Source organism: Notolepis coatsorum (genome assembly GCF_963971535.1).
Source record: "Notolepis coatsorum genome assembly, chromosome: 1".
Classification (NCBI taxonomy): domain Eukaryota; kingdom Metazoa; phylum Chordata; class Actinopteri; order Aulopiformes; family Paralepididae; genus Notolepis; species Notolepis coatsorum.
In genome coordinates, this window is record NC_140165.1 from 147,807,529 (window position 1) to 147,831,881 (window position 24,353).

The window sequence follows — 24,353 nt, forward strand, 5'->3', positions numbered from 1 at the left end:
ACATTAGATCTATCCGACCACAATTTGATTCGAAATGTATTATATACCTCACTTTGTTGGTCTCTCACGAAAGTACATGTATTTCTCTGGTCTGCATCCCATTAACAATTGTGTGTATTGAGCCGTACTGTATTGTACCCATTCTGCAATCTGTTAAGTTTTCAATCAATCAATGCCAGACGTTTGGTATTGGGGGGGGGTGGGGTACAGTATTCACAGTGGGAAAGATGGAGTGTGTGTGTAATTCTTGCAAGGAAAGGAACCTAGCAAAATTATAAAATGTTCACAGACAAGTTGGTTGAAATATATTAACAGTTCATTGCAGTGGGCTAATTTAGATGGCCCAGAGAGCAACATTGCACAATTGGCTGTCAAAACATATACAGTAACATTCAGGAGAACAGCCCAATTCCAGATGTGCCAGCTAATAAAGGCTACCACAGAGAATGTTACATGCAATTTGCTAATATAAGGAACATAGCCCGCAAGAGGAAGGAAAAGTTGACAAAGACCATTGTACCAAATGCAATTTATTTTAAACATATGATACATGATTAACACTTTGGTTGCCTAAGGTTAAATTAATGATATACCATAGATTGCCAGCGCTATTTGTCTATGGAGAAAGTCCCCTTCTTTGCAGGGCTATAACTTTTTAAATTCTATTGCTACATTGCCATTATTAGGGCCCATTCAAAGTCCTATATGTATTGTTCATTGTGTAGCAACGTTAAACTTTTTCATTCACATATTCATAGTAAAGTATGGTCTAATGTATAAGTATGTTTTCATCTCTTTCTGCAGCTTTCTCCAGAACGTGATATATAGCCCCAAATGCATTATATTGATGATGAAATACAGTTTGATGGCAATCAGCGCGATATAAAAAATTCCAACTAGACGTACTTCTAGAAGTTACTACACGTCATCTGATGTTGACCGGATGGGCGAGGGGGCGTTTATAATTCCGTGGGCAGCGTTATACCAATCATCTAATGTGGGTCAAATGTTGATAATATCAGTTATTATCGAAGACGGTAACGTTACACGCTGAAACTCACCCCAGTCTCCGCGCGCCGTTGGGCGATCATCGTCGAGTAGAAATTTTATCATTATGGGATATATTATTACCCGGTCCATCTCCAGCTTGTATAATGGTATATACGTCCAAATCATGTTGTTTATCGAGTTATTGGCAATCGATCGCTATGTAGTGTGACGAGCTAGAGTGCCGGAACCTATCCCGAGTGGCCGGAAGCAATACGGACATCTAGCACAACCTCTACTGCGCTTCCTGTTAAGCGGTTGCGCGATCGGCCACCAGATGGCGCTCCTGAACCGCCAGAGAGCTCAGTGGGTCCTGCTGGTGTATCTCAGGCCAGCGGAGGGACATTATGAATCCGATCGCAGATTTTTGAAATATTGATATAAAGACGACGTACAGCGTCCCCCGGCAACTTTAGCATGGCCAGCAAAGACGTCTAAAGACGGCTCCCGGCAGTCAAAGTGTTAATGTATTTTTTACTGGACTGGCCCTGTAATGTCCTTCAGGTGAAAACTAGCTATATGGGTGTAAGAAAATGTGTATTCATCCTGTAACATGGGCATAGCATCTGTTACTGATTGGTTGATTTTATTGTGGATTATAGGGATAAAGGGATAAAAACATGATACAATGCAAGCACTTATTTCCATCATGGTCCCTGGTATTAAAAAACAGGACATACATCAACATAAAACAACATCATAAAAGTTTCAAGTTTCTTTAATAGTTGTCATACAGAAGTACAGAATACTTTCATACAAAATGCTTCTTTCTGTTACGCTCCAGAGACTGTGCTAGACAAGATAGTATCAAATAACATAGTATAGCATGTAAATTAGAAGTAGAAAATGAGGTCACAGTGTTCAGTATTCAGTATACAATCAACATCAACATAAAACAGCATCATAAAACATTAAGATACAATATGCATATACAGTTGAAGATAAAAGAATAATAAATAAATATGCTACCCTCTCTTTCCTATGCCGATAGCCATGATCGTACATGCTTTTTGAAGCCAGTTAACCCGGGGGCCTGTTTAATGCTGCTGGGCAGGCTGTTCCACAGAACTGCAGCTGAGTAAAGGAAGGTCTGCTGGCCGTAGGAAATTAGTTTAAATCTAAATGGAACTATGTTTGTGTCTCTACCTCTGGTTTCATGGCTATGGTTGTTTTTTACATACTGAAAGTAATTTTGAAGGTAGCTTGGCACCTCCCCTTTATAAATTCTATATACTAGGCATAGCTTTATCATTGATACTCTTGTTTCCACCCTGAGCCACCCCAGGCTGTTGAAGTGGGGCTGGTCTAGGTGAGTATGAGTGGGGAGCTGCAGGACTATCCTAACTAGCTTGTTCCGGGTACACCACTGATTTGGTACTGGTGACCACTGAGCTACCCAACTGTATCTTGAAACCTTCCTGTGTTTTCTGTTTCCTAGTGGTAGTAAATAAAATGGATTCTGTTTTACCTAAATGGAGAAACAGCCAGTTTTCTGACAGCCACTGACTGACATTGACTGGCCTTTGATGTTCATATTGGGAACCTACTGAGAAAACTTAGACCTAAACTGGGCTGTTTCTTCCGGTTAAAGAAATGTTTCCCGTCTGAAGCCAGGAAGAGAATTGTGCAGAGTTCCTTTCTGCCTGTATTAGACTATGGCGATGTAATCTATATGCATGCTCCTTCCTCCCTGCTTAAAAAGCTGGATTCTGCGTACCATACTGCCATACGTTTTGTAACAGGTGCAGGCTCTCGCACCCACCACTGCACTTTGTATCAGTCATTAGGATGGTCCTCTCTGTACCAAAGAAGACAATCACACATGTTGATTTTTATCCTTAAGTCATTGCTAGGTAAGCTGCCCTTATATATCTCCAGACTTCTGTCCTTTTATACTTGCTTTTTTAATACCAGACGAGCAGCAAATGGGATGCTGTTAAATGTTCCTTTGATGCAGTCAGAGCTTGGTAAAGCTGCATTCTCCCACTATGCTCCCTTTTTATGAAATACGCTGCAAGTGAAACTGTCTACAGGCACTTCCTACTGTGAATGCTTTTAAAGGTATGCTACGATTAGCCCTTTATGAAACATGTAACTGTTTTACCTGATGCTATTGTTGATGTGATTATGCTCCTTGCCACTGCACAAATGACCCTCTGTATTTATATTTGAATTGTATGTTTTTTGTTTAATGCCCTGTTTTATGTTGAAACTTGTTGTGTGCTGTGTTGGTCAGGACTCCCTGGAAGAAGAGATCTTGTATCTCAATGGGACATTCCTGGATAAATAAAGGATAAATAAAATAAAAAAAAACATTCCCTAACTCCATGCTAAGTCTGCTTTCAATATCCGTTTTGCTTTTATTTGACACCATGAGAGCCAAATCATCTGCGTAGAGCAGGAGATCATATGAGTCAAGGTCAGATCTAGCCTGGAATAGAGAACAGAATGTTGATTTTGTGATGTGTAATTAGTACAGTGCAGGGGTGTCCAGTCCAGGGCCCAGAGAGTAGAGAGCTGTGTGAGAGTCGTCCCCGGACAGCTTCTGTGAGAGGATGACCATGTGTGGTCCAGAGGTTGAGCATCTGGGGAAACAGAAAAACAATCAATACATTTTGGAGCATTGTTACTACAATAGATAACGTTATTCATCACATTAACTATCTATGCCCCCCCCACACACCACAGTAGCTACAGTAGGTACCATCATGTTAGTCCAGGTAATAATGTTAACCACAGTAGCTACAGTAGGTAGCATCATGCCAGTCCAGGTAATAATGTTAACCACAGTAGCTACAGTAGGTACCATCATGCCAGTTCAGATAATAATGTTAACCACAGTAGCTACAGTAGGTACCATCATGCCAGTCCAGGTAATAATGTTAACCACAGACACACACACACTTTGTTTCCCTTTAAAATGTAGAAGACGCAGAGGGACACACAGCAGAACACTACTACCACCACCAACAAAGAAAAACCACATCTCCTTCCAGTCCATGTGTAATATGCAGACGTGAGAAATATTTCACAGAAAGTCACAGTCGGAAGAAGGTCAAGGAGAGTCTTACAACATGTGAAACACTGACAGCTGGTAGGCTGTGTGATGCAGCAGAGGCCCGCTCCTCCATATACGTGGGGTGGATCTGGTTGCTGCAGAGGCAAAGTACCATTTCAGATGTTACAGAGATTACACAGTATTTCTGTACAAGAAAAACAACAGCACAGGGACCATCCAATATCAAACAATTGTTAAGGGGATGCAGACCAGAGAAAGACGTTTGTCTTGTATACATCAGGGTCCCCCATTTTTTATTCATAGTGACAACAGCATCTAAAACAATATATTTATATGTATATTTATATATTGGAAGAGTATATTTATGAGACAGTATATTTTGTACATATGTAACGGTTGTGACAACGTCACCTCAAACTTCTAACGTCACGGGCTGAAGGCAAAACGGACTGCATATAAACGGCTGATGACTCATAACTTCATATCACGTTTGAATAATGCTGTAAAGTTAAGTAAAAATGCATTTCAATAGTAATGTATATGAATTAAGAGCTTACCGATGCAGAGCTAAATCCACTGTTGTCAACAGACGAGACGCGATATATACTTCCTAGTTCCTGAGTTGGAGGAATGTCATTGGGAGAAATCAAGTCACTTGACGTTGTAACACGTTTTGAAACCTACCGTGCTGTTTTTAGTGGGAACAAAGTATTTTCGGTTGGTATTCTTAATCCACTTCTGGCGAATATCTTGGTCGTCTGCACGGCCAGGGAATCGATGCAAATGGTATGGTCTCAAGACACGGGCAGTGGTCGGTCAAGTTGAACACAAGTAGGGGTGCACCGATGTATCGGTCGGGTATCGGTATCGGCCGATAAGTGCCTTGTTGACTGCAATCGGCCTATCGGCCGATAAGCTCGAATGTGCCGATGGCAGTAGCCGATAAATTCAGTCGCGTCCTGCACAACGGCGCCGCCCCCAGTCCCCCACACACACACACAAGCTACTGCATCAAAGTTACTACTAAATATTCAACATTCTCTTTTGAGACTCAGACTCTTATCATTTGGCACTAAAAGCTAAACATTGTCACCGATATGGCTGTCCGCAACGCGTGTAGCTTTATGCCAAGCAAGCAGTGCAAAAATTTACCGTAGTGGCATGCAGTAATGCGCCTTTCATTTTCGCGGAAATAGGCTGTCTATTGCCATTCTCTTTGACAAACTCTAACCTTAACCAGCTCCTTAACAGCGCCTAAACTTAACCGTTCTAACCTTAACCAACTCCGAAACAATGCCTAACCTTAACCTTAACCATAGAAATTATATTGCCATTCTCTTTGACAAACTCTAACCTTAACCAGCTCCTTAACAGCGCCTAAACTTAACCGTTCTAACCTTAACCAACTCCGAAACAATGCCTAACCTTAATCGGCGAAAGAATACACGTTAAAAAAAAATCACGTTAAAAAATATTTTCGATGGGATTCGAACTCGCCAGCAAACAAGCCATAGGATCCACAGCCATGTGTCCTAGCCAATTGAGCTATTTGTTGGATACTGAATAAGGGGCGGTGACTTATATATATTGAGCTCCGCTCGTGTCGCATGCGCGGGCACCTCGCGCGAGCACGCCGGCGCACGCACGCACCTGAGCGAGCACGCCGCCGCCGGTGCACGCACGGTAGCATTTGTCTGAAAAGAAGGGCGCTTTACGAATGCGGAAGCATTTTTGCACTGCTTGCTTGGCATTAACGTACAGGCGTCCGCAACATGTCATTAATTGTGTACGCAAAGTGGCCGCTCAGTGACGACGCTAACATGAGCTAGGTTAGCTAGCATGAGCTACCGGCAGATGGAAGACTAACGTTACTGGTGAAAATGTGATTTACGTTGGAATACTCCTTTGCCAACTTGCTGTACTTTGCTTGCAGGTCTGCAGCCATTATTGCTGGATTATGAATAGCCCCAACTTTAGCCAAGGTAACGTTAAAGCTAAACCTTTAACGTTAGTTAACGCTAGCTTTCGGTTAGCTGTTCAATGCTATTAATAACACAACCAAGCGAACCCATCACAGCTCCCCGTCAACACCCCTCTCTCGGGAAGATGGCATTTAAGAAAGTATCTGCTGTTAAAATGACACAAACATTCGTTTTGTGGCATTAACGTTATATAGTTAGTGTTACACGTTCAATAACATCAGCATATTATTTACCCGAAGATAGCAAGTAAGCAAGGCATTACTCCGTTCATAGCTCAGTTCCATTCCGTTGCTCATTCCGTACCCAACTACCCATTCTGCAATCTGTTAATAAAGTTTTCAACCAGACAAATGTATAGAAAGGCTTTTATTTTTATTTATTTTTATTATTTTATTATTATAATTTTTTAAACAAACATATAAACAAACATGACAACACACGATAAGATATACAAGCATTAATTACAAGGCTTTGTTTTATTATAACATTTGTTGCAGTAAAATCATTGTGTCTCGTTTGGTCATCTTGTGGAGCGCTGGTCGGCGGGCAGCTAACGTATTAGCTTGTTGTGGTTCTCGCAAGCAGATCAATGGCGGCATGCCCGGAAGTAGAAAATGAATAAACGCTTGCCGATTGGTGGTAAGAACAGCAGGAGGTGGGTGCTAGCGGTGTGACGTAATTGGCCGAATCGACTGTCAATCAAAATGGTTCTATTGCATTGGTTGAGAGCGCTGGTTGAGAGAATAGTATCCATCTGCAGGCCGCCAGACGATACTGGGAGAGGGATAGTGCTACATGGCATGGTGGAATTAATACCATAAACATATTTCTTGATGTTTCCTTTTTTTAAGTAAGTAAAGAGGCCTACAAATACAAACATACACATACAAATATACAGTAGTTTCATTAAAAAAAAAAATTAAAAAAAAAATATATAAAAAAAAATTACAAATACTTATTTTTTGCCACAAATATCGGTATCGGCCGATTGCGTTAGTTGAACAATCGGTATCGGTGGCCAATTTTCATATCGGTGCATCCCTAAACACAAGTGAGGTAGAGAGCCACGAATTTCATAATAAAAGCTGCGACTTAAAAAAATAAAAAACACGCTTGCGCCCAAAGGACATTTTATAAAACGAGGCATGATACAATACAATACTATACATACAATACAATACTATGTATTTTAGCCAAAACATGTGGTCAGAACACAGTGGATTTAGTCCATTCGCTCTCATTCTCTCTCTGCCTCTCTCTCACTTTGTCAAAGGCGGAGCTCTTCCTGAATGAACAGAAAGCAGGCACCTCGGCAGTCGGCACGTTGTCACCAGCTGTATGAGAGCGCCCCCGCTGGTCATTGTTACCGTTAATACGGTGCCCAAACGGTCCCCAAACAGTGGTTCCAGGACCTTTCCCGGCTTCATCTGTATAATAACGATAATCTAGCGTTTATTTGAAAACGATTCATAAATCAAGCGACAAATGGCACGATTTCTAAGGAAATACATTGAAACTCGATTTGCTGGAGTTTATTGAGATTAGACAGAACGCTCTAGAAATATATTCATATTCATCACGGTATAAAACGGAAATGTATGTATGAAAAAAGTATCTGTTTCGTGCATGTTGACTGGAAGCAACTCATTGACGACCACTGTGTTATTTAGATCTATTGCTATTATATTTTATATGTTTTATGCACTCGCAAATAAGTCCTTTCCTCCATTGGATACAGTGTTGGCCCAGAAGGGCATCAGCAGAGGGCGCTGTTGGCCCTGAAAGAGTTAATAATTAAAAAAATATATATTATTGACCACGTTTCATATTTATAGAGGAAAAATATATCGCAATAATTATCGTTGTTGTTTTATAGCCCAGCCCCACTTCAAGGTAATGGTAGAGTAAACACTGAGATCGATGTATCGATCGGGATCGATGTATTGATCTGTATCGATGTATCGTCCCACCCCTACTGTCGACTAAAAACACACTTCAATAAATATCTGAAATAAATTATAATTTTTTTTTAAACGTACAAAAAAATATATAACATTCTTATACTATCATGTATTCTTCCTACTATACTAATATGTCTTTACTACTATGCACTCATCACTGCAGCACCCAAGTTTCAGCACTGTTTGATGAACATTGTTACTCAGTTGTACCCTTCCTGCCGTCTTGTCGTACAGAACTTGTAAGTCGCTTTGGATAAAAGCGTCAGCTAAATGACAAAATGTAAATGTAAAGGTGCCATTCTCTGGCAGTGCACCAACACTTGATTGAGAAGTGGCTTGTGGGAGGGGGGCGGGGACAAAAGAGAGGGAACAGTGTAGTGTTTATTTCTAGAGCCAGATCATGACCTAGTGTTCACAGCCCGAGGGGGGCCAGGCTGGTGCTGCTAACAGCAGTGGATAGGAGCTACTCAGAGCTTGCACTTGACAACAAAGAGCCAGTGAGACCGTAATCCTGTCTGATTGATACTTGAAGACACGGCCAGCACACACCAACGGCCACACACTGCTACAGGCACACTCTACCATCTGTTGTCTGTCAATGTGTCCTATATAGCATTCCTGAAGCTAGTGTTCCACGACTCACTTGACATCCCCCCAAAAGACACATTTTGTCCCCTGACAAAACCATCTGCAGGTGGACATCCAGCAAAGTCACCTAATGAAAGAGACCAGAAAAGCACAAAGACTACAACAGACAATTATCTAATTTACAATGGATCTATTGAGGACCTTAATTAAAGAAAATATTTCATTCAGAGATATTCTTGCATTTTTAACATATGCAAGAATATCTGCCATGTCAATCAAATTGAGGGGTGAAATGTGCTTATGGCTTATCCACTGTGTGCATCATGCAAGATTCATGGGATGCATATAAATTATTCATGAGCACCCATCAAGACTCATCCTCAGAAAAAGCATGACTATATAAATAATAAACCACTTTGGTAGGTACAAGACCTGAGTCTCCTGAGAGAAAGACTATTGCAACGCCCTCTATTCTGGTGTGGCAAACAAATACATTAACCGCCTCCATCTCGTCCAGAACGCAGCCGCCAGGCCCGTGACAGGCACCAAGATGAGGGACCACATCTACCCAGTCCTTGCATCCTTACACTGGCTTAGTTGGCCTGCGTGTATTTTTTCTGTTTTCGTATTGTTCCTGTCTTTTTTGTTTCTCTTTTTTTCCCGGGATGCGCCCCGGGCGCGTGTAGCCTTTTTGCAACGGGTCCGCGTTTCCGGTTCCCGTTTTGCGCTCCGATTGGCCGTTGACCTACGCTAGTACGCCCCCCCTAGCTATGAGCGTAGCAGGAGGACGGACGCTGAAATCGAACAGCTGTTACCTAACAATGCCCGATCTAAAATGGTTCTCTCCTCTTTGTATACCTTTGTCCTCACAAGTATTCTGCCAGGGAACTTATGGACACGACAATAGTAATAAGTAATAACATTCTGCAATGTTAAATAACGTTTATCCATTCAACTAGCGGTACTAGGTAGCTAGCCTAGCCACAATGCTTATTATTATTGTTATTATTTGTTATTGTCCTGTGATTTATCATTGATTATTACTGTTATTGTATTGTTTGTCTAGTTTCATGTTAACACTTTGATTGCCACTCACGAGTTTTCTCGGATTTATAATAGTTACGTTGAAAGCCACGAGATTTCTCTGATTTTTCTTTTCTTTTTAGCGATCTGAAATCATATTGCATCACGCGAGCCTACCCTAGCCTACCCAAGAGCCGCCGGCGATCAGATGTGGAAAAAAGCGCCCCCTATCGTCTCCCAGATGACATCAGGGATTTTGGAATGGACTCAATGAAAATGGATGCGGAAAAAAATCCTGTACTCCACATTTTCCAGTCCACTGATGCAGCCGGGGTTAGCAGAGTTCATTATGGATCCTCTGAGCGCCGCGGATCATGAGTTCTACTGTATACACGTTAGATCTATACACTTATCGATTTTTTCGAATGGTGATCAGGAATTGGAATATACCAGTTGGATACCATCTGATGTCAGGTAAGCAATCTATGTTATCAGTGTTAGGATAATCAGACTCGTTTTGATGAAGATATAAGCTGTTTTGTGAAATGTGCTCTATCGGTTTCACTGTAAAATCCATGAGGAAATGAAAACGGCTATTATCAGTGCGCGGCTCGAATGGGCGTGCGTGTACGTATAATATTGATCATCTAGCGTTTATTTGAAAACGATTCATAAATAGGCAGACAAATATCAACGTTCTAGAATATTCCAGTAAAAGACGATTATCACAGAATGGCCCAGAATGGGATGTTTTTTTTACCTCAAAATGGGTGCTTTTCAAAATGCTCTCAAACGGAAATTAAGTGATAAAAAACCAATCTGCCTTGACAGCACTGACTGGAAAATGATTCTTTGATAAGCGACGGGCAGATTAGACACATAGCCATAATTTAAAACATAGATTAGGCCAGGGGTGTCAAACTCATTTTCACAGAGGGCCACATCAGCATTATGGTTGCCCTCAAAGGGCCAAAGACTGTATTAATGTTAATGTAATGTAAAATAAATGTAGCTACTCATTTACATATTGTTAAACATGTTGTTTCTGTATTTATTACTTATTCAAGTTATACATATTGCATATGCATTTGCATAGATGTAAAAATATTAGGGATGCACCGAATGGGAAATTCTTGGCCGAAACCGATACCGAAAATAGGAAACAGTTGGCCGAAAACCGAAAGCCGAAAATGATTCATAGAATAGAATTTTTTTTTACCAATGTTGTTCAGCTACCTGATTATGGAAAAATATATGATTATGGCTAAACTTAACTTAAATAATAAATAATCACTATTATGGGTCTTTTTGTATCACAAACAGTACTGTATTTGCAAATCTGGTATGTCATAAATGTATAGATGTAGCAGTACTGTCTATCTGTATGTCATGTATGTCATATATGTCCTGATGAATTGAAAATGGGGGACCCTGATGTAAACAAGACGAAAGTCTTTCTCTGGTCTGCATCCCCTTAACAATTGTGTGTATTGAGCTGTACTGTACTGTACCCATTCTGCAATCTGTTAATAAAGTTTTCATTCATTCATTCATTCATTCATTCATTCACTCCCGAGGAGATGCATTGCTCCCGAGTCCCAAGAGGAGTATCACGCAGGACAGACAGCGTCAATGTGAGAGAAACAATCCCTCCCCCTCTCGCTCTGAATAATATGCATATTAGATCACTCAAGTGATATATATAGTAAATAAGGATAAAGTATGTTAAAGATGCATTTATTGGACTTGTTGCGCGCAGAGTTTACATACTGTAGAAACAGCGTGACTCCCGAGGAGATGCATTGCTCCCGAGTCCCAAGAGGAGTATCACGCAGGACTGAAGAGCTCACAGCGCGCATGTAATGAATCCGCGTTTTGATGACATCATCACAACAACACGCGTTAGGTTGCTTCTGTTTCGGTGATATATTTTCGGTGAAAAAACCATTTTCATGGCCGAAAGGCCATTTTTGGCCATTTTCGGCCGAAAACCTTCGGTGGCCGAATTTTCGGTGCACCACTAAAAAATATATGTTAGCTTATGTTATTTTAACAAATAATTTTAGTTTATCAGAACCCCATATTACTCCATCAATCAATGATCAAACCATTCAAGTAAATAAAGAAGAATATCATCAAATACAAGCTATGACATTAAGTTTGTTCAAAACCTTTTTGTCACAGTCAAGAGGGGCAGAACTAACAACTGTGAGCTGCAAAGAACGCGTGGGACAGATGTAGCAGATGTTACAAAAACAAATGGCTGCACACAACCTTGCAGAGGCCATACATCCAACTAATGGAAGATAGTTTAATTAACTTTAATTAACAGATTGCAGAATGGGTACAGTACAGTACAGCTCAATACACACAATTGTTAAGGGGATACAGACCAGAGAAAGACTTTCGACTTGTTTACATCAGGGTCCCCCATTTTCAATTCGTAATGAAATTGCTATTATGTGTCTGCATGAACACACAACTGTAACTGTACTCAAAAATAACAAAATAAGGGTTGTCTCAGTTCACAACTATATTGGTCAAGTTTTGGGTGGGACTTGTTTGCGTCCCTACAGCTTCTTATTCAATTGAGCGAGATGCTCGGTTATGTCACACAGCCAGCTTGCATCTGACAGTTCAGACAATATTTCTTCAACCCTTTGTTACCTATTCCACCTGGATCTTTTTTGTATTTTGGGCTGTAAAATTGTCAAATGTCTGAGGAGTAAGTGCTTTTGGCTTTTTTCCTTTGTTACTTCATCAATACCTCAGATGTTCAACACACATGTATGTGTAAGAATGTGTAATAACTAAGGCTGTCAAAGCTTTATTAACGCATTAAGCTTTATTAACGCATTAACATATATATAGCAACATATATTTTAAGCACTCGCAAGTAAGTCCTATCCTACATTGGATAAAGCACTGGCGCTGAAGGGCCATCAGCGCCCTCTGCTGTTGGCCCCCAATGAGTTAAGTTACTAATCCCTCCTTCAAGCATGTAAATAAACGTTTTTGAAAATATTCTTTCACTGCTGTTGAATGTCAGCTAACGTTAGCATGCTAGTTTAGCCAATTAACTTGATACAATTAACTACCTTTGTAAAGATTACATTAAGCAGACTTATGGCTGCGGGCAATGACATCAAAGCCCACACTATAGGGCATATGTGTAGAGTAGAGGTAAAAGCACTTGCCTACCACCGCAGAGACCCAGATACAATTATTGGTATAGGCACTTCTGGCTTGATCAGACATTCCAACAAACACAATTGGCCAGTAGCGGCTCCTACTATCGCAGCCTGGTGGGTCGCAGCCGGGGGTTCACGTTAGGTCGAGTTTAAAATGTAATGCTCTGAGATGCTCTGGAGCAATCTCTCTCTCTGTCTCTCGGATCAATCCAATAAAATAATTAACACATGTATATTATTTTAAACAACTCACCATTCATTCATTATGCATCAGCAGCAGCTAAATTAATGTTATAGTTCACAACACAGCAGCGCGTTTTGCATCGCTAGCCTATTATCGTCTCAGCAAGCACAGTCAATAATTTCCGTAGCCGCATTTCTCGGAGACAGCTGTGTAGCGAGAGCGAGAGAGAGAGCGAGAGAGACTTACTGTTTAGTTGAAACGTCCAGGGCAGGAGGGCTTGATAAAGTGTATAATCCACTGTTGATGTATATCCAGACCACTGTCCACTGTCCAGACTGCATCCGCCATATAGCTTGTTAGCCAAGTGTTAGCTGTTAGTGTTAGCACCACACAACACAAGCACAAGTACTTGATTTCTTTGCCCAATTCCGCGTCTAACAGCCTGCAAACTACCTGGCGTTCTATCGCCCTGCTCTAAGACAAACTCTAACCTTAACCAACTTTGAAAGAGTGCCTAAGCTTAACCGTCGAAAGAACTTGCCGTCACGCTCTAAGACAAATAGCTGCATATCACAACAACACACAACTATCTACCACCAACCTAGAAGAAGCTAGAATTGGAACATGAAAGTGTATTCGGCCAATCAGAGATCGTCTCCGCGAAATACTGCTACGGAAAAAAAAACTTGCGTCGGCCAATCAGAGAGCGTCTCCGCGAAATGCGGCTACGGAAATTATTGACGCTGCTGCCTAGACCGCTTCAAATCGCGCCCGGATTCCAACATAAGTCATATTTCAACGCACAACGCGTTACGCACTGATTGGCTGCGACGGATGCAGCGATCAAACAGTTATTAGCTATTAGTTAGCACGCGGCACGGTGGTGTAGTGGTTAACACTGTCGCCTCACAGCAAGAAGGTCCAGGGTTCGAATCCCGCTTGGGGACCAGGTTTCCATGATGCCAGTTACCCAGGTGGGGTATCTCCCAGGCCTTTCTGTGTGGAGTTTGCATGTTCTCCCCGTGCTCGCAAGGGTTTCCCCCCCCGATAAGATAAACCCAATGGAAAAACATGCACAACAACAAGATCGCTAACGCTGTGGCGTCCTTGACGAAGACGGACAGGAGCACTTGGATTGGTCCCCTGGCGCGGCTCACGTGGCGCCTGTCTGCTCCCGGCTGCCCTTGGGGGGGAAGGACGACGGGATGGGTTAATCGCAGATACGCATTGTATGCATGGTTCGCATGTGTGCCAAATGATGACCTCGGAGCAGGTCCTAAATTATTGCGTCTAGCCCGGGCCGAGAAATACAAACAAATAAAAAAATTAAAAAAAGTGAGTCACTTCCTGTTCAGGAAAACGAGTATTTTTTATTTTATATATTAACGTTATATTGTGCATTGGAAACACAAACACTTAAAATGAGTAAATATTATTCATTTTAAACATGTTTAAATTATTTATAGGGCTATAAAACAAAAAACAAAAAAGTTTTTTTTTCTTCTCTGATTTAACAGGTGGGGCGGCGCCCTAGCGCCCCCGGTGGCGAGCCGCCACTGCAATTGGCAGTAGGGGTGTAACCGTACACAGAAGCCACGGTTCGGTACGTACCTCGGTATTGCAGTCACGGTTCGGTACAATTTCGGTACAACAGGATAACAATATTTATAGTTATTATATATTTATAATAATTATTATTATTAAATATAATAATATTCTATAGGCTTGCCGTAGTAGTCAGTAATACTGGTGTAATTCTGTGTTCAGGCATCCACGAGTAAATTAATTGCCTACTGCACCTTTAACAACAACTTAGTTTCAGTTTCACTTAGAGAGGATTTAACTTCACATGAAGCCGAGACTGAAGAATACTAGAGAACAGATTACATGTTACACAACAATGGCAATATTTTGGATTTAAACAGTAGCAGGCAGCAGCAACTGGAGAGGAGCTCAGATGATCTGGTGGTATGTTGTGCTTTTATTTTTTCTCCGATCAGCTGTGAGACTCCGCGGTCCGCCGGAAAAGGTTGACGTGTGTGTTCGCGCGCGTGTGTGTGTCTTTTGGTTAACATTATTGGGCGAACAAGAAAACTAAATAAAACTGCAAAATTGTAATGACCCTGCTGTGTTAAACATTTAATTAATTCATCATGGTTTTGTTTTAGGGACAAATAGGCTGTAGTAAACAGGAGAGGAGGAGGGGAGAGCCGAGTGCAGATGTCAGTGCGCGCTGTTGTTAATTCTGTCCGCTTGTCATCTGAGACGTATTCGGCGTATGGCTGGATGTACCGCACCGTGACGGCCGTACCGTAAATTCACGGGACGAATACACGTACCGTTACACCCAGGGAACAAAATTAACTTTTTGACTTTTTGATTTTAAAAACTACCAGCCAGGCAGATTTTTTACCAGCCAAAAATTATAAATAGCTTTTTAGTATATCGCCATGTGTTATTATTACTATATAATACTCTCATATGCTATTTTCAATTAATATCATAAACAACATAAGGAATATTAGCATAATTTTGAGTGGACTGAAGGAATGAGTCAGCGTTAATAGTTTTAAATGCAAATAATTTATTGAAACATAGAAGTGGGGTCGGGAGGGACACACACACACTGTTTCAACTCACCACCCCCGCATCATATTGTGGTCTAGTCTGTCTTCAAACTTCCACTCCTCTCAAAACTTTTTTATATTTGAATATCAACATTATCTGTCCATCCTCAGTAATCCTCAGTTTACTATAATATACTCCTGACTGACTTCATCGTCTTTCCAAACGCATGCACACACACAGAGAAAGGGAGAGTGCCCCCCCCCCCCCCATTTCCCTTTCCCCAGTCCACACCGTCTGCTGTTCTCTATGGCTCTGCCTCTGATCAGGATTAGCTTGTTAGCTTACGCTAACGTAACGTTCATTTTGGGCGATGTGGGCATAAAGGAATGGCGACGATGCAAAGCGTGTTAGATGCATTTGACCTGTTGTGAGAAAAAAAAAAACCACAGACTTATCTCGGGTCGCAAAATAGGGGCACTGCTGTGTAGCGCTGCTCGGCTTTAATGCGAGCAGAAGCACGGACTGGGGCGGATATGACTCGCGGAGTTGCCACGTTTTTTTCAAAATAAGAGACGAGTATCATATGAACCGAACGCTGCTAGCTACTGGAGCCATAGATATTCTGACTAGAGCTGCGCTTGGGGGCGGAAATGAGACCCGCACAGGATTTTCAAAATAAGAGTATCGATATGAACTACACGCCAGGTGGGGGGCAGACCTCTCATTGTTAGTTGCCAAACCTTAAATCTGCCCGCCATTGGCGGTTGGCGGGTACTTATTTTGTTCCCTGGTTACACCCCTAATTGGCAGTATTCACGTGTGGGACATATGGTTGTCTACACCTTCCCCAGACCAATGGAGGGCAGTGCAACAACCTGGACCATGACAAACACAGACACACAAAAGCTGACAGAGGTGTTAACTGACATCTTCAACCCGTCAGTAGACCATGCAGTTGTCCCAGCGTGCTTCTTGCCAGTGCCAGAATACTCCTCTGCCATAAGTCTCAATGATAGGGGTGTAAATATTTGACCCCACAACGATTCGATTACGATTCTTCAGGCAACGATTCAATGCATCATGAAATCTCTTCATTTGACCACGATTCGATTCGATGAGATTCATTTTCGATCAGTTAATTCCACCAAAAATGTTGAATGCACAAATGTGGCTGGGGAAACTGATTCACTCCCAGCTCCATTCTCCCAGCTCTTTCTCTCTTGCCCCTTCCTCATCTCTCACCCCCACCCTCTCTCTCTCACACAGACTTTGAGTCAGAAACAAACATAGTATCAATAAAGAGAGTATCAATAATACACCCGAGTGAAGTCTAGCACACACAAAAAAAGTTAAAAAAAATATATGTATTATTATAATTTTTTCTAAAATGTGTATGTGTATGTGTATGTGTGTGTGTGTGTGTGTGTGTCTTTGTGAGAGCATGCAGCACCTACCTCTCATTCCCAGGCTGGAACTCGGACAGCAGGGAGGGCCGGCGGCGGTGCGGCTGGGACAGGTGGGAGCTGTAGTCCCTGGCATGAGGGTGGTAGTCCACCAGTCCCACATCCTTTAACACATATCCACAACAATCCGTCAGTATAGCAATGGAACCGGAGTATACATATATCAAGCTATCCTCCTTCAGAGACATCTATACATTCATTGCAAAATAAAGTAAAGTATCCCCTCACTCCTCCTCTCTCACTTGGTGCTTTGTTTTCTCCATAATTCTCCATCTCTTTCTTGTCTGTTGCAATTTCCTCCCTCACACTCCATCTGCCTCTCAGAAGCAGGGCTCGAAATTAACATTTTTACTTGGGAGCACCAGCAAAAAGTAAGGAGCACCAACAATATATACGTAATATATATTTTTTTATTGATAAAAACGACAATATAACAGTACTGTAATGCAGTAAAACTGTGAAAGTAGCCTTAAACTATAGTATAGTGTAGACCTAGTAGTGTAGCCTATAGTGTAGACTAGGCATGTGCCGGTATGACATTTTGAGGGTACGATAACCTTGGAAACCAAAACTTTGGATTCATCTTTTGTGGTGGCTCAACATTATTCACACACGGAACTATGTGTTGGGGATAAGGGTTCCGCACAGACCACATTGCTGTCAGCAAACTAGCTCAGTGTCAACAGAGTGTTGACGTTGAGTTGATGTTAGCTGCTAGCTGGCTACCCAAATCCACAACAGCCAGGCAGCCAACCATGCAAAATACAGTCTCAGCCAATCACATCGATTTGTACAGTTAGTTATCTCCACTCCATTGCGAATTAAAATGTAGCCAGCCAGCACAGCCCATATTAGCTAGCTACAGTTGCTAGGTAGCTAACGTTAGCCACCCGAAGAACGGTAGCTAGCTAACGTTAGCCACAGCTGCAAAAACGAATTTCAATGATGTTATGAGCTATCAGTAGCTAGCCAGCTAGATAACGTTAGACAACGCCTCGTGTATTAAACTAAAGTGAATAGTTTACTGGGCCATTGTTTAATTGTTGCTTCAGTGATGTTAAAAGAGGACCTGCACGCTTGCTATCTTCGGTGCTAATGAGACGGGTCTGTGAGGGGGAGGGGCAATGAGGGTGTGTGAGTGTGTATGTGCGTCAACTTAACCAATCTAAAATCAGCATTAAAGGTAAGAACGTCAAGCTCACGTTTGATTGGTTAGAATGGTCACTGTCAACTCACAAGGCACATACTGAGTGACAAACTAGCGAATGGACAGAGAAAGGGACGTTCGGGGAGGGTGGGGTGGGAGGAGGTCACACCAGAACAATTATTTGCACTCGCACGAATGCTCCCAATTATATTTTGAGGTCGCAGATACAATTTCGGTCGCAATTTCTAGCCCTGCAGAAGACAAGAGGGGTAACGTTAACCCAAGCGGCTACTGTACACAAGCGCCTCTCTCAGTCAGGGATTGTGGGATGCGGCCTGTCTAACCTCATCTCCTGCTGAATGTGATGATGAGGGGGACTGGTGGGATTACCGGAGAGGTGCAGCTGTGGACATCCCAGGGGGTGAACCCTCGGATCCTCCCGCCTTAAAAAAAAGAAAAAAAGGGAGGCCCCTTGCAAACACAGAGGCCACACAGTGAACTTCGACACCAGCTGGAGGCCTCTTCTAGGAAGCCTGGGGAAATTTCCCCTCTGATGCTCTGAGGGAAGGACTCTTGATAATTGCGATGTGGGTGAAAATAATGGCCAGCGCCTTGATATGGACTCCCCAGCGACAACGTGAACTTTCAACGCAAACATCTAATGAGAGGAGCAGATATGTGTGCACAACAGTGTAACCTGGGAATGTTTCTGTTGGAAAAACACCAGTGAGGGCCCCTGAGGTCAGGCCCTCTCCAGTGGTGTAGGGTAATGCCCTGTGTACTAAATATCTACCAAGCAGTCTGAGGCACAGCTCCATCTACACAGAACTACAGCAGAGTATATGCACGTGTGGCTCGACAAGTTCCCACTTGTAGATGAAAAATATCTTTTAAGAACTGTCTTAGTCTCTAGGAGATTTTTATTTTATTTATAAAAATACAGGTCTGGCTTACAAACATTACAAATGTAGACATGACTGGGCAATGGGGAAATACATTGCGATTTCAAGCGAGGTGGACCGGCTGGAAACAACAATGACGTAACCAATAACCACTACACCTCCCTATAGGAAGAGGGAAGACACGTGGATATAGGAAGAGGGAAGACAGGCTGGATATAGGAAGAGGGAAGACAGGCTGGATATAGGAAGAGGGAAGACACCTGGATATAGGAAGAGGGAAGACACCTGGATATAGGAAAAGGGAAGACAGGCTCTCACTGAGAACTCAACACATGTCATTAGCAAAACTGACTTGTGCAACAACAACTAACTGCTTAAATATCAGGAATGTTAATTTCAATATTGAAAATAATATATTTTCTCAATTAGATGTAAAAACTAGCCAAACCGTTAGCCTAGCTTACCCTCGTCTGTACATCGTCAAAAACGTGAAATAAATCATCAGTATGCATGCACCCAAATTATGACAAAAATCCTGTTTAAAAAAGATCCACTGAATCTTTTGAGTTTAAAATATCAATATGTTTCTAAGACCCTAAACATGGCAAATACTGTGTATGTTGCTCATATTCTTATGATATGTAAAATCATAAGCAATTTTACATCTCACTGCATTCATTTCGTAGAGTCCCTTTTCTGGTTTATTTTCCCAGAGCTGGTGACGGACCTAGAGTCTTGGTTCCTTCCCGTCGCTGGCACTAGTGCGAATATGAACATGCACTTCCCAACAAGTCTAGCCAATACAATCCTAGATCAATGTGTTACAGCTGACAGCAGCCCAGGTTGTGGACATCATGCTCTCTTTTCTGTATTCTCTATATAATTTACAGACTTTATGTTGATATAAATGGCTCCCCCAACTGAGAGAGTTGAACGCAGCAGTGCCACCAGGGTGATCAAATCAATAACCAAATCAGTGACCCGGGAGGTAGAGCAGTTGTCTGGTAATCCGGAGGTTCCCAGTTCGATTCCCGCTCCTCCCGGGCAGCGTGTCAAAGTGTCCTTAAGCAAAACACTTAACCCCTACAGGGCTGTACACTGCGAATTGCGCCCTAATTTGGTCCTTTAGAGTTTAAAATAATATCTGGGGGCAAGCTTGCGAGTACTGATTTCAACCCTTCATTCGCATTTCACTCCTAAATTAATCCATACAAATTGGATACAAAAGGCATGTAGATTTATAATATTTTAACTTAAAACTATGCTACTTTTGCGTATACAGTCATTATATTCCAAATAAAATAAGTCCAGAGTCGAGACTCCGTGCTGCTCCCAACGAATCCCAATAGTATGCAACTGCAACTTCTTGTACCGGATCTCCTCTCTGGTAAACAAGAATACCCTGAAGACTCTGGCAGGAGCACTCATTCAAGGGTACTACGACTATGCGTGCACCTCATGGTACCAAAGCACCTCAAAGGCGCTTAAAACAAAATTACAAACATCACAAAACAAACTGGTCAGACTACTACTTGACCTTACCCCCAGAACCCACCTCACCCCTGCCCACTTTGACAACCTAGGATGGCTTAGAGTAGACGACAGAGTAGGGGTGGCCGGTATAAACGGTATACGGTATAAACGGTATTAATTTGCTCTACGGTATGGATTTTGACTATACCGTGTAACCGGTAGAGCAGCTCTAAAATAGCAATGACGTCATGTAACCACAGCGCGACTATTTCAATCGCATTTGCCCCTAAAAATAGATAGAATTAGTCATAGATAATAGATATGTGCAAACTGGAAAAAGTTATTTAGGAGGCTTCGCGCAGTGGGCGTGTCAACACGCAATTGTCATTTCATAATAAACACATCACCTCGGCGCACAGCAAGTTTCAATTTCAGTTCCTGGCATTTTTAACCAGTGGAGAAAGGTAAGATATTTCCCTATCGTTTTTCTTATATGAATTATTCTACGTTAATAAAACATACCTGGTGATCAACTACAGTTTGCTGTAAACATTACGATATGTGTGTAGTGTTATGATAACGACGGCAGCAGCGGGAGCCGGGAGGACGGCTGCAGCAGTGGATTTGCGAATAGCATGCAGCTGCAGAGCCGCAGAGCCAGGGGCTCTTTCAGGTCTGGTCACAGGCCCGTCAAACAGCGCCCCCCCACCCAACGGCTGAATTGCCAATGGCTGAAATGAATGACCTGAAAGAGCCCCTGGCTCTGCGGCTCTGCAGCTACATATGCTTCTAGCAAAATCCAGCCCCGCTGTTTGCAATGGGAGCAGGAGTCTCGACTCGGGACTTATTTTATTTGGAATATAATGACTTTATACGCAAAAGTAGCCTAGTTTTAAGTTAAAATATTATAAATCTACATGCCTTGAGGATGTCATTCTTTATATAGCCTGCGTATCAGGCAAAAAAAATTATTCTAACAGAAACACTGATACCGTGATATATACCGTTACCGTCTATGCTTCAAATTATACCGTGATATAAATTTTAGACCATACCGTCCACCCCTACGACAGAGTACAGCAACTTGCAATGGGCCTGGTCTACAAGATACACTATACGACTAAGGTACCCATGTACATGTCAAAATACTTCCCAAAGGTCAGTGAATACCACAACCACTACACCAGAGGAAGCTCAACAAATCATGTTAAACCCAGATTCGGCTCAAACAAGGGACTAAATACGTTTCGCAATTATGCCACATCAATGTGGAACGCCCTACCCAAAGCTGTAAAGGAATGTGAATCCCTACCCACATTCAAAACCGCTCTTAAAGAGCACCTACGGGAGGCTGCAATTCGAAACTGGCCACCGTAAATGCCCAAAACCCCCACCACCTCCTAATAGACAGTCTCCTCCCCACCGCATGTATATATTCCCTCCCTGCCGTATGTATATCTCTCTCCCACCCACCCACCCCCTCCTAATGTACAGTTCCCTCCCCATCATATGTATATACTCTGTCAGGATCTAGGGGTAACAGTACTGTATATTTGAATACCGTTTATGTCACAAATGTATCAGTACTAAATACCTATATGTCCCTATGCCATAAATGTCATGTATGTTGTGTATGTCATAAATGTCTATATGAATTGAAAATGGGGGACCCTGATGGAAACAAGACAAACGTCTTTCTCAGGTCTGCATCCCCTTAACAATTGTGTGTATTGAGCCGTACTGTATTGTACCCATTCTGCAATCTGTGAAATAAAGTTTTCATTCATTCATTCGTTCATTCATTCATTCACTCATTCATGCAGAGCCGCAGAGCAGGGGCGCTTTTAGGTCCGGTCACAGGCCCGCTCAACAGCGCCCCCCCACCCAACGGCTGAATTGCCAATGGCTGAATTGGAGTATTGCACTGTGCAGGCACAGAGGCCCCGCTCTGCGGCTCTGCAGCTGCATGCTTCTGGCAAAATCCAGCTTCCAGCTCCCGCTGCCCAGCCGTCGTTATCAGAACACTACACACATTTCATAATGTTCACGGCAAACTGTAGTTGATCACCAGGTATGTTTTATTAACGTAGAATAATTCATATAAGAAAAACGATAGGGAAATCTCTTCCCTTTCTCCACTGGTTAAAAATGCCAGGAACTGAAATTGAAACTTGCTGTGCGCCGCAGTGATATGTGTTTATTATGAAATGACAATTGCGTGTTGACACGCCCACTGCGCGAAGCCTCCAAATAACTTTTTCCAGTTTGCACATATCTATTATCTATGACTAATTCTATCTATTTTAGGGGCAAATGCAGTGAAATAGTCGTGCTGTGGTTAAATGACGTCATTGCTATTTTAGAGCTGCTCTACCGGTTACAAGGTATAGTCAAAAGTGGATAGAAAACACAGTAATGTGTAAAAGTCTTAGGCACCCAAGAGTTTTTATATAAATTGTCTTAGATGTAAATAATTTTTTTTATTAGTGTGTCAGTAGACTACTCTTAGTACATTTTCATTAAATCAAGCATTTTTAAGTGCTTTAGAGGAAATGTCAAAATATCGCGATATCATTTAGAGGCCATATCGCCCAGCCCTACTATAATGGTAAAATAGTTATTAAAAAATGTGCCCCTAAAAAATATTCTTTGCCCCTAAATTTCTCCTAGTGAAAAAGCTTAGCGTACAGCCCTGCCCTAACTGCTCCCTATGAGCAAGTTGGCACCTTGCATGGTGGTCTCCGCCATCGGTGTGTGAGTGAATGGGTAAAGAATGTCAGAGAGAAATCTGCTTTGACTTGAATCTCACTTTTCACAAGCACCACAATGTATCAATTCCTCTGGTCCGGCTATACACTAGTCATGAGGGGGAATTGCTGGATGTCCTGGATGTCAAAGACATTTAAGAAGAAGGAAACCAGGGCGGCTGGGTGGCGCAGCGGACTAAGCGCTCGTCACCAACGCAAGAGACACTGGTATCGAATCCGGCTGTCAGCATTGCCTCCAGCTTGGCCGGCCGTCATACTGGCTCGATTGGCAGAGTCAGCGGGAGGGAAGCCGGTGGGTGGGTCCGGGTCGTTGTAAACAGCGACTCCTACAGTTCGGTCGGGGCGCCTGCACAGCGAGGGAAGGATCTGGAGGGAGGTAGTGTGACCTTCCACACGTTACACTCTCCCAGTGAGAGTCCGTGCTGCCAGGTGAAAAGAAGTGGTAGGCTGGGTACACATGTGTCGGAGGAAGCATGTGATAGTCTCTGCCCTCCTGGACCGACGGTAGGGGGTAGAGTGCGCAACGACCAGGAAGGGGATTGGGAATTGGCATAACGACTAACATTGGGAGGGGAGAAAAAACAGAAAAAAGGGGGAAAAAGATAATTCAAAAAAAGAAGAAGAAGGGAACCAGCTGGATGTCCTTCAGCAGCATTCCCAACTTCACTCATACAGTCACTCTCACCTCCACTTACTTTTGATGTGGCAGGCTGAAAAAAACTTGCCATAGAGCACATCGGCAGAGGTCAGTGAAACTGAAAGTACCGGGCTGTAGTCTATGCAAACTGCACGTGACAATACAAGTCGCAGTAGCTAACAGTGCATCGCTCTGTCCTAGAGAGACCAGGGCCCTCATTCATCAACCTGACTTACGCACAGATTTGTGCTTACCCTGTGCGTACGATCATTTCTAAGCAAAGAGTGGGATTCATCAATTTCAACTTGAACTTGACTCCGTGCTTACGTGTACGCACAGCTCGGACCACACTTAGCTGACGCCCAGTGGTAGAATATCGTCACTACGCATAAGCACTCCT

General features: G+C 42.5%; 1 protein-coding gene across 7 annotated transcripts in view; it reads right to left on the minus strand.

The window, feature by feature from the left end:
- Positions 1-24,353, minus strand: part of ncor2 (nuclear receptor corepressor 2) — a 530,049-nt gene that overhangs the window by 289,556 nt on the left and 216,140 nt on the right. For all 7 annotated transcript variants that reach the window (XM_084332593.1, XM_084332594.1, XM_084332592.1 and 4 more), the window contains exon 3: positions 17,018-17,130. In XM_084332593.1, coding sequence (XP_084188719.1) covers positions 17,018-17,130 — 113 coding nt within the window. The remainder of the gene's footprint in view (positions 1-17,017; positions 17,131-24,353) is intronic.